A 12,212-nucleotide genomic window follows, 5' to 3' on the forward strand; every position below is an offset into this window, starting at 1 on the left:
TTCACAACTAACTTCAGCAGCAGGTATTCTCAGAGTCCTTCTTGCCTAGTCCTTCACCACCAGTCCTTTAAGCACGCCTAAAAAGCCTTTTCTTACATCATTAAGTCCCATCCTCTCTCCAAGTGCTATGAGATCAGAGAATAACTCAAAAAAAAAACTATACCTCCAACTACCACAATTTCCATGCACTGCCATTTGGCTGCTTGGTTATAGAGGTACAACCTCTAAACACATTTTGTGGTTATTACAGGAATGAGACACAGTTTATTTAGACTGCCTCTCCTTTCCAAAGAGCTTCTTCTTAAATGGCTAGATTTAAAGTTTTTTTGCTGAGCATGTGTCAGTCTCATTTTTCATTTCAGAAAATTTTTGCCATTTCCAAGGGTGAGACTAGGCAAAAATCCTACACTGTTTTGTCTACATTTGTAAAACCTGGAGTGTGAGGTGGGACTAGCTAAAACTGGGACACACAGTTAGCACAGAAATACGGAATCAAGCTTGTGGAAAAACAGATGTATGCTACCCACTGCATTAGGCTTGTAAATACCTTATGACACAGTAGGTTAACACAACATTATAATTAAGCACTTGATTTAACAACATCCTAGGTTAAGTGTGACAAGCTATGAGGGTGGTGAGACCATGATTTATACAGCACATAAAACTGCAGAACAGCATTTTGAACTAGATGCAGCTCACCTCCATCCGGTTCTCCTGTTCCAGAGGCTTTATACCAGCAAACACATCCTGCTCTTCTTCAATTCCCCCTTCACACTTGTCATCATCTTCCTTGGCTACCTCTTGTGGATTCAGATAGTACACCTGATAATCATCTTCCTCTTCTCCATCATCCCCTCCCCCCGCTGCACCATTCTCTCCTACTTCCTCTGGCTTCAGACTCACGCCACCAGAGTTCTCATCCGCAGAAGGCAGGTCATCATCGCCACTACCCATCTCCCCCACGGGATCCTTGGGGGATTTCTTGGCCATGGAACTGCTCCTGACAGTGGGCTCAGGTCCCTCAGAGAAGTACACTCCACCATCCTCCTCAAAGGCATCCCTGTAGCTCCTGCTCAGTGGACTTTCTGCAAAACTAAAGGTGTTGCTGGCTTCTGCCCCCAGTGCCAAGCTGCTGTCATCCAGGCTCATCTCTGCCAAGTCAGGCTCCAGAGAGCTGTCCTCACTGCTCATACGGCGTTTCCCACTATGTTTACTGGTCAAGCCTTTGCTCACTGGCAACTTTGCTTTGCTCACTGCAGTCTTATAGACAGCTTTATCCCCTTCTGCCGAGAGCCGTCTCAGAACCCTCTGTGGCGTTTCAGAGACAACTTTCCGCTTCCCGGTAAGTTCTTTTGGCCGAACCGCAGGCTCCTGGGGAGAGGGCCGCAGTCTGTCCCCAGGCTGCAGACATGGTCCCCCGGGCTCCTGGCCGTGGCTCCTACCAGCCTCACAGGCACTTTCTGCACACTGCAACCGGCAGCTCCTCTGCTGGATGGCCTTTACCCAACAGAACGAGTTCTTCTTGTCAGTGCTGCTATATGTAATCCCAGGAATGGGATAAGCTTCCTCCCAGTTGAAGTAACAGGCTTCTACAGCTGGCTTGAAACCTTGGAAGAGCTTCTCCAGTGATTTCTTGTGCTGACCCCTCTTAACATTATCTATGACTTTCAGCTGCCACTGTCTGAGCTGTGAGCAAAGATCCCTGCGCCTAAAAGAAGGAAGAGGACAGATTAGGAAGCAGACTCAAAAATCACCTGTGACAAACTAGTTAACCCATAGAATACTTCCTTCCTTTGGCCAAAAACATCATCTGCTGAATTAAGTTAATGCTAAATATAGACAGCACTAATAATAAGACTAGCTGAAAAAAGCAAACAGGTGTATTAACAACTGGGTTCTAGGCAGGTTCATGATCCAGAAACAAAACGTAAACATGAAAGCACAATATAAACTGGAGGTTTAAAATAAAATACCGTCTGCCCTGTTTGCTTATCTGCCCTAAATAAGGTGTTATCTCAGCAGTCTTAGATGAGTGAGTACCTTGGGGAAGTGCCCTTGGAAACACTCATAAAACAGTTTGCAGCAGCTGTGAAACAGCCCTGTGAATAACCCCAGTTAAGGCATTCACAAGCCTAACCTAAATAGCCTACCCAGGGAAGCACAATGACAGATAGGACCACCTAATATCCCTCCCAGGCATTTACCTCTTTACCCTAATGTGCCTGTATAGAGGCCAACAATTTAATTTAAGCTTTAGAAGGCTATCCTCAGGAGAACAAATTGTTGCAAACCACAGGGACACAGCAATAACTGATGTTCAAATAACTCTGAAGAAGCAGCAAGCTGGCAGGATTACATAGACTCATGTTACGTAGTTAGTTCCATGCCTCCACATTACTATGGGAAGAACAAAGCAGTTCTGCATTTTCCAGCTCGAAAATCTCACATAGGGCCTTCACACTTGAGCAAAACAGTCTAAATGGTGATCTAATTCAAGAGAAAAAAGCATTTGCAGAAATTTCACCAGGTGTCTCAATCAGCTGCCATTCTGTTTCTGCCACACATTTCTGATGTATAATTCCAACACTTCAATCCTATCAGATTTCCTATCAAAAGTAAAAGGACAAGAACACAAAATAAAAATTGAGGTGACCTAATTTAGGTGCAAAGGGTATTAGGACAAAAGGGACTAAACAAAACGGACTACTTATATTTGTCCACTCAAGAAATTAATTAACCAGGAAACATACTGGTAGGGCTTAATCAAGAAGATTTTCAGAAGGAAAAAGGAGCAGGATGTACTTGGGAAGGGTAACATAAGGATGATAATCTGTGAAGTATCCTTATGATTCACTGTAAGGATTGTGAAGCACAAGTAGAAGAGGGTCCTTGGAGACTATTCAAACACTAAGAGAATAGGTAATCAAGCAGGAGCATTTGAATTATTCACTAGCTCAAGTAGAAGTTCTGAGGAAATCTGAACTGCATCAAATAACTCAAATGTGAATATACATAGCACAACTTCATACGTTATTAATGGCCAAAATACTTTATGCTTTTTCTGTGATTTGTTTGACGTTTGTGTTTATTTTAAGCCTTGTTCCCAGTTTCCTACAGTTTTTGTCTTCAACACCTATATTTAGCTACTTCATATTGTAAACTGTACAAGACAGAAACTGCATCCATTCTATCGTCCCTGATGTGCCTTTCATAGGACATTTTATTAATATTACACAATTCAGAGAAAGCAAATCCTGTTAACATGTGATTGTTCTGAAATTACCATCCTGTTTTCATTTGTTCTGAGAAACTTCTGAGAATTTATAGCACATGAAACTAAGCCAATCCATTTTACACATCACACTTTGTAGACAAGATGTACAAAACAAACTATTACAATGTCAACCACAGTATCTCAACAGGAGCTCTCAGAACCTCCTCTGCTATTCAACTGGTTCTAAATAAAAATGGTGCTAAATAAAGATGGCAGTGATTTACCAAATCACAATATGGTTTAGAAATCTGCAGAAGCCACACAATTTTTTTATTAGACAATTGAAAATGCTGACTGAAAAATCATACACTGGTGACATTGTTTACCAGTACGTTGCAGAGAACAAACTCCTTAAAAGCACAGAAAGCAAGAACTGGTTCATCTTGAAACATGCAATAGTAAATGACTGGGCTAAACAGAATTCCATTAAACTGCTGAACGGTTAAACATAGAAACCTTTAAAATTAATTGGTAGCTGGTACTATCATTCAAATTAATGTTCTCCACTGGAACACTAAAATGCAGAATTACACCCATATGTAAGAAAGGACTCTCAGAAAACAAATTAGTCACACTACTTGATGTTGCTAAAAGTAAGCAGCAACAGCAATTAAAGTAATTATAGTGCTCTGAATGTTACATAGCACATAGTCCAGAAGGACTAATGGTTGAACAGGTATTGAGGTAATTATAAAAACACAAGAAATCTACAGGATGAAACTCTATAGTGTGGTTGAGTATCAGAAATTAGAGAGACAGGAACTGATTCTGGACCTCACCTCTGTGGACTAATAGTTGGGTCGAGGACAGCCAGCCTCCAAAGAACCACCATCTCATCACACATGCTTGCACAAGCATGAGCAGCGACTTCTGACTGGCCATTGCTGCGTCCCGTGTGCCCACTCGCGCTGCTGTGTGACGCGGACGTTCGCACACTGTACCACCAGCCGGTTATCTGCACAACAAGAAGTTCAGTGGAGCTGTGTTGTGGCCAACATGGCATCCCCTGCTCTCAACTTTATTTCATAACCCCAAGGAGACAGGATCTGTAGTTAATACCAGGCTTTCATTTGACTCCAAAAATAACTATGACCGTTAAAGCAGTATTATTTTGTGAGAACTAAGGGCCTCAAAACTTCTCTGGTTAGAAGGCACATGCCCAAAAAACAAAACACTCACAAGGACATTCACTTCCTAGAGGCCTTCATACTTGGAGAGAAAAAGTGAACAAATGTGATAAATGAAGCATTTCCTTTCCCTTGCTCAAAGTCGAGGTATAGGATGGACCAATATTGAAACTTACACCACAGTTTATATTACAGACTGAGGTCAAAGTCCTGAACTGTCAAAGAAAACCTTTTTTCTAATATTATTTTGACAGAATTAAAAAAAAAAAAAGTATTGCTTCAATCCACCAAAATGTATTTTCCATAAAGATAACAAAAGAAACTGAGCTTCTACCACACAATATATATATTTAGTTTTTATCAAAATGACAACTCATACATGATGTGCTTTGCTTAAAAAAAAGCAGAAACAGAATAACAGTAAACATCTTGATTTGGAAAAAATCAAATCAAATATGCTGAACAAAAGAAAGCAGACTCGACATACTCATGTTAGAATAACTGAGGCATTTGGGGAATAGACTGTTACCAGGACATCACTAAATCAGAACAAGAGCAAACTTTTAGCGTGGAGAAGCACATACTTACAATACATAGGCTATCAAAATAATTGTATTCAGCCATGGGTCGTATAGACACAAAGCACCAGTTACAGGCTCTGCCTGGTTCCCCAAAACATCCCCCACTCCAAGCAAAGAGATACCTGCTCATAGTTGAGACACTGGTCAGTCAGAATCTCCAGCAAAGGAGCTGCATTGCTATCCCGTCTCTTAAACATCTCCCGCACAATGGAAAGCAAGTTCCAGATTCCTTCAGGTTCTCTTCCTCGCAGGGGACGCAGCAGACAAGCCCACTCAGCAGCAGCTGGTGGCTCAGTGGAAGACAGATACATTGAATTCACATCACTGTACATAAAGCAGAAGAATAAGGAGAAAAAAATGAATCAAGCACAGCCATACAAAATCCCGAGTATAATCAACATCCAGAAATATATTTGCTCTTCAATGGCACAGACACGAGTAACCTAAAAGACAGAATGCATAATGAGCTCAAGAACTCCACACAAGCAAAATATTGTACAAATACAATCTGCTCTACTGAAATAACAGTGCAGAAGCTACACAGAAATACAGTCCAGAAGAACCAGACTGTGAAACTGAGCACCCTTCAGTCCAAGGCATACAGGCTATATGGTGAATGAATTTACAGATAACATGAACATCACATTTTCCCTTCAATGAGAAACAGCTTACCTGAAAACAACAGGAGAGGGTCCACAGAATTTATGAAGGGTTTTCTTTATGTTGTCACTCAGAGTAGATTCATCTAAGTACCAGGTGCTTTGATCTGATGCAGAAGGTCCAGCAGTGGGATCTTACAAAAGAAAAACATTTACACTCTGCAGGCTTTGAAGATATTTTACTCTATGCACCCAACCACAGAGTACACCAGCAGTGCTACCCATTAGCACTGTTATTTCACCCACTGCTGAACAACCTATTCAGAATTACCTTAAAACGCTACCATAACATTACCTTCAATATTACCAACATTAAATTAGCAGCTTCTTCTTGACCAGAAGGGTAATGCAGCACTAAAATAGGAATGTTTTAACATCTGTGGTAACCAACAATTAGGTAAGCTACCCCAAGTCACAGCTAACTCAGTCTAGTGTTACAAACAGTCCAATTTTAAGCAGGAATCTGAGAGAGGCCCCCTCCAATCAACACTTCCAAAAGTCTGTATTTAATACCAAAATAAAAACATTTTGTTAGAAAGTGCATTGCCTGATGCTTGCTTCCTCTGCAAGCACTCTGAGGTGCCTGTTCTGCCATATATAAATGTAAGTGCCAATACTCATCCTTTTCCCTTGATTTCCATCTGCAATCCAAGCTACAGGCTAACAAATCAGTTCAGAGACCTGAAGCAATGGAATCATCCTCTTCCTAATGCTGAAATAAGATCTATTAAAATCACCTGGGGCTCCACACACTGTGTTGATGGCAGTAGACTGGGAAGATAATAACTCGTCCAGCAAGCGCTGAGCCGTTGGAAGAATCTGAAAACATGAAGCAACTTTCAATATACACAGTATTTCTCATCTTGCTACACCCAGCCAAAGATCGTGACTGAAGCACTCCGGCAATTTCGGGAGTATGGAATACAGAGCTATGTTGTCAGATAGGGCGACAGAGGGTGCTAAAGATCACACAACGGACACCAGCTGTCACACCTCTCACAGCCCACGAAAGGCTCACTTTCTGCAGTCACACCCTAAGAAGTAAACAAAAGCATCATAGTTTATTAGCTCCTGTCTCATTTCTTGAGGAATAGGAGCCTACAGAAAGTGATACTGTAAATGATTTTGAGAGTTAGGAAAACCACTGCTGTCAAGGTCACCATTTTCCTGCACTTTGAAAGATCTTTACTTCTTGTTCCTAAATTATTTCTCTAAACCCCAAGCAAATGGGAGCAGGGGAGCAAAATAAAATACATCTACACACTATTTTTGGGGCATACTTTAGCTTATTTACCCTCCAGTTAGCAAAGGGATTCAGTAGTAAATGAATGCAATTTCAGCACTAACTAATCATAGCCTCTGGACCAGCTCAGAGCATAAGCAGAGAAGATCCACACTGACTGTAAAATCCTATATAGATATACCCTTCACATGTTATTTTTGAAAGAAAAATGCAGAGTAGGAAGAGTTTTTGCCCCTCACACTAAGTCCGGGCTGAAAGCACAGATCCATTTAGCCTTTAGTAGGTATGCACAGAACAGGCAAATTGTTAATCCACATAATTAGGATTGCAACAGAGTGTCTGATATTCTCCACCTTTCTCCATACAAAAGCTGAGATAAAATATCACTTTTACTGTAAAGAAAGGCCTTTCAGTGCCCCTATATTTGCAAAGAATACAGATACATCTCAAATAGATGGAAGAAAAAATGCTTTAGAAGGATATTTTGCATTTTAATCACCTAAAGAAACAAATACAGCATTAAGCTATTTTGTACCTTTTTTCCAGTACTATATATTTTAAGAAAATTCACAGGTCTCAGCAGTCACACCTTAAGGCTGAAGTACTAGGGACGTGCAGTGACTTTCCTTCAGTCTTCTTTGCTAAGATATTCATGCTTAATTGGAATAGGAATACTGGCTTCATAAGGAAAAATAGCTCTTGGGCAAAGAAGTAATGTATTCCAGCTGCTTTTCCATGATTTTCATAGACACAGAAAACACTTTCAACAGAGATTCTGAAAAACATCTAGCTGCATTCCTATAGACCATCATTCCCTTACACATGAAAGTAATTCAGCATTATATTACAAATCATTCACAAACTGGAAATAAGGATAAAATAGAATCATATGTACAGCCTACTCTAATTCTACATCATGTAGTCAAAATATGGGGTCCCAAGGAACTAGAGTACCTACCTCCACCCTGAAATCTGCAAGACCAGGAATAAGAGTATTGAAAGAATTTGGGGCGTGCCTTGCCTTTTGCAAAGGAATTACACGACATAGATTAAAATATATTTCCCAATAAACCCTAAACTTTTCTGTTGGGCAGCATCCATCAGATCATCTGGCAAAATGGTAATAATTAATTAATCCAGATGTTCCTGATGCACAGCTGGTACACATGACCAAAGGAGAAATAAACCCTGCAGAAAGGAGCAGACACAGAATATCTGAAAGCAAACAACTCACATGCCATTCAGGAAACAACTACTACCACTACTAGCCTTTCAAAGCACTCCCCCACTAAGCACCAGACTGTGCCATAAAGCTTAGGCTGAGGAGAGGAAAAAAAAGCTTTGGCTGTTATGCAGCAAGAAGCACATACCAACAGTGCTCATCTCTCAGCAACAAAAAGCAGTATTTTTATATCACTTTCATATTATACAATTCTTCTATTTCCTCTCGTAAGGAAATTAGTATTTCTGTAGGAAATTTATAGGATGTTTTAGCACAAGTATATCCTAGTGTCCTTAGCACAGCACCATCATATGAATTCTAAGCACATGTTGCCAGTAATCTAACTCCTACTTTAGAGGAGTGTGTTATGAATGCACTGATCAAATGTGACAGATACCCATGCAGGTCAGTTTTTCTCAACCTCCTTTAGCTGAACCAGCATAAAAAAGTTGCCAAGCCCTTATGATTTTAAAGCAGCCGTTTCACAATCACTTGAGTATTCTTGTGTATTTTGTGCAAACATTTTAGGCAGATGATATAAATAACCTGACTCTGAACAACACAGATATTTAAGGAGTAAGAGAGCAGACTTTGCCTTTGACTAAAAAAATGTCATGTCTATTACACTGAATGACTCTTATGAATCACCAAGAAGCTACACTGGGGAAGTCAAAAGGTTACCAGTTAGGTGAATTAGAAAGTGCCCACTTAAGGCACATACAATACTTCAGCTGGGCAGTTCTCTCCACTTAGCTCACCAAACACACAAAAAAGAAACAAGCTGATTTGGGCTAAGTTTTCAACAATCATGAACTGATTTACTGTGTTGGATCTTTCACAAGCTCAGCATATATTCATGCTGATATGAATAGCCACCACTCTTCTTTCTCCTTTTAAGACACTTCTTATATATGGCAATAAGACATTTGTTGAATAATAGAATAGCAAAACTGAAAAGAGCAAGAACTGAATGCCTGCCCAGCAGCTCACAACTGCAATAGCATAACTGGTTATTTTGCAACAAAAGATATCATACAAATTCACCCAGAATAAAGATAACTGAATTTAACAAGTTGTCAGTCAGATGATGGTTCCCACTTACCTGTTGTGGAAGTTCACTGATTAGGTACTGAGCAAATTTTTGCAACTGGTCTCTTTGTAGCCGAGACAAAGACTCAGAAACAGGTGCTCGTAAGCACACTGCAGATGCCTGAAGAAAGAAAAGGAGACATGAACTACCATAAATGAATGTGTCTACCAAATTGATCAAGCATCACTAACACTTGCTATGCTGATGCATACCATGCTTGGTCTTGATGGCCAATTTTTTTTTCTTCTGAAATTATGTAGTCTGTTGCAGATAAGAAGCAAATAAGATGTCTAGGCTTTATAAAAACTGGTTTTAAGAGTTTTTTTTCAAGGAGACTGATGTAACAGCTGTGCTTAAGATCTGTTGTTGCTAGCAATTGCACAAATACTGGCAGAGATTTCACAAACAAACCTCTAAAATAGGACATTATCCCTTAAGCTTCTGGCAAACGAACCAGCTCCCCAGTAGGGGACTGTTTCACAGAATCATAGCCATCTCATTTATCTCATTAGAGTTTCGTAATTCAGTCTTAAAATCCCTTTCCATATCTTAGAACAAATTAGATTATAAAAAAAACTCACCACTAGCTTCTTAATCTTTTTCACTTTACATAACAAAAATGTCCCACTTAAATTTTAACCTGTACACAGTCAAAAGAAGTTTGATAAAAGACACTTCTCATATTGTCTTGTCTAAATAGAGCAATATACCTTGGCTTGTAACTTTCTAGTGTCAGAAGTCAGTTTATACAAACACAGGAATACTTTCACTATCACTTATCAGGTGGAGAAAGGATCAGAGACAAAAGAATGATTTTTATCATACACAGGGCCCAAACTTTATGAGTGTAAATAATACAAATGACAATTTGTTTTCTAGCCTCACTCTCCATATCCACCTTTTAAAACTCAAACTAAAAATTCAAAGCAGAACCCACTTTTTTGCCAACTCTCCAGTCCTAAGTACAGAAAGTATACCAATATTCTGATTATTTCACAAGAGTATAAATTGAAGCTAATTACACTTGTCCATTGTGAAATATTAACAAGCTTCAGCAGATTATTAGAACTTATTTAAGAATCTGGAGTTGATAATAAGCATGCTAGCCATAAGATGTTCTGCAAGAGCAGAAAATCATCTGTTCCTTTCAATCATCAAAACTTAATCCTCTGTGTTTCTCAGCTTCCCAAAGCAGAGGAAATTCGACTGTATGCAAGCCCAAACCCTCAATTGGTGTATTTCATGTTGATTCTACACATTTTCAACTGATGTTGGTTAGGACATAAAATGCCTACTTTTTGCCTTATGAAAGGCCACATGGAATAAAAGAAGTCAAACAAAAACTAACCAAACTGCTTGAAATCTACAAGTCAAAATGACAGTTATCTCACTAAGTGTTAAAATGAACTGGTGAAAAGTCAACAGTGATCAAAATTACTTTCCTTCTGCACTCTGATCAACGACATAGAGTGAGCTTTCAAATCCTGTACTTACAAAGACTTTGAATAAAAGACAAATTATTGGTGATCTTCCACTCTTTTCAGAGATGAAGAAATGATGAGTGATTTTAGCATTTAAATGAGAAACAGGAAAGGGCCAAAAAGCACTCGGTATCTACCCTCATACATCTGCACATTACCAAAGGACAGTCTGCACTTTAGGGCCTCAGACAACTCAGCCTGCAGACCACAACTGCGAGCAGGCGTTTGACAGTGTGGAGTGCCAAGAGCCACGCCCCTAAAGAGGTGTGTGCTGCACAGAACTGGACTGAGGAGACACTGGAGAAGAGAAGTCGCCCAGGGGAGAGCAGAGCTGTGCTGTGCCTACATTGTGGATGCGGAAGAGGCAGAGCGCCACGACGTGCGCGCACCACTTGGCCCCGGCGCCGCAGGTGCAGCTGCACGACGTGATCCGGCACCGGTCAAACATCACCGCCACGTTGTACGCGCCCTTGGGGGGCACCATCTGCGGGGGCACCACGGTGGCACTCAGATGGAAACCTATGGAAATTCACAGCCCAAAGTTACTCTTCGGGTATTTGGGGAAAAGGTTCAGCCAGCACAGAAATACAGGTATATGCCATTTATCTTATTATTTAACAGAGAAAAGCAGAACTGGATAAAGTCATCCCTGAAAAGTTTTGTTTACAGGGTCAAAGCTAGACCACACACATTTTAGGCATAACTTCTGTGCTAATTCTGACAGCAGTGCAGAATGGGTCAGGTGACTTGTTTGGAATTATTTCCAAGTCAATCAATTTTCACAATTTCACAGTCAACTAAAGAAGACAGCACTTAACCTGAGCACACACTTTCACTTTGTGCCTTCAGAAAGTACCCATTTGTCATAAATTATGCGTCTCCTTACAATGTTGTTAATATCCCTTTTCACAAATCATGAACCCAGAAAAAACAAAAAAAAAAAACAAAAAACCCTTGGACTAAAAAGAATGGAAAGGAGAAATTGTAGAAATAATGCTTGCAATCTAGCCCCATTAATCAGTGATCATAAACAAATAAATTATGACAAAGGACTTTAACAAGGCTTAGTTTCATGTACAGTGCATGAGTTGTACTCATAATGCAGCTTCCTCCGGAGATGCTGCTCATCCAGAAGGATGCATGTGATCAGGAAAAGGCCAGAAGGAGCATCAGTCTTCTACCCATCTTGAAGGTGCCTATCAGCAGTTAGTCATCCTCTACAGCAATGAGCATCAGCCTCAGAATCTTTTTGCTAATTTCAAATTCAGGCTTAATGAAGCACGGAAAGCATCAGGGCATCAAGGTCATAACCCAACTTCAGTCCAACAGTCTACCTGAAGTGAAAAAATACAGCTTGGGACAGTTTGTCCACCACGAGGACAAGGAAGTAGACTATAAATCCACACTACTAAGTTTTTATTATGATATCGTGAGATCATAAACATGATGGTGTTCAGGAGTGCAAATGACGCACTAAATTTATTCCATTTAAAATTATGTGCATCATTTCCTCCTCAAAATATGATCCTCATACC

General features: G+C 40.1%; 1 protein-coding gene across 1 annotated transcript in view; it reads right to left on the reverse strand.

Annotated features, from left to right (window-relative positions):
• Window positions 1-12,212, reverse strand: part of ZSWIM8 (zinc finger SWIM-type containing 8) — a 54,301-nt gene that overhangs the window by 17,264 nt on the left and 24,825 nt on the right. The window contains exons 4-10 of the mRNA XM_014879937.2: window positions 11,024-11,196; window positions 9,209-9,316; window positions 6,379-6,460; window positions 5,655-5,775; window positions 5,105-5,306; window positions 4,054-4,229; window positions 700-1,708 (exon numbers count right to left, since the gene is read on the reverse strand). Of these exons, the coding sequence (XP_014735423.1) occupies window positions 700-1,708; window positions 4,054-4,229; window positions 5,105-5,306; window positions 5,655-5,775; window positions 6,379-6,460; window positions 9,209-9,316; window positions 11,024-11,196 (1,871 nt within the window). The remainder of the gene's footprint in view (window positions 1-699; window positions 1,709-4,053; window positions 4,230-5,104; window positions 5,307-5,654; window positions 5,776-6,378; window positions 6,461-9,208; window positions 9,317-11,023; window positions 11,197-12,212) is intronic.

The sequence above is a fragment of the Sturnus vulgaris genome, chromosome 8, assembly GCF_052056855.1.
Source record: "Sturnus vulgaris isolate bStuVul1 chromosome 8, bStuVul1.hap1, whole genome shotgun sequence".
Classification (NCBI taxonomy): domain Eukaryota; kingdom Metazoa; phylum Chordata; class Aves; order Passeriformes; family Sturnidae; genus Sturnus; species Sturnus vulgaris.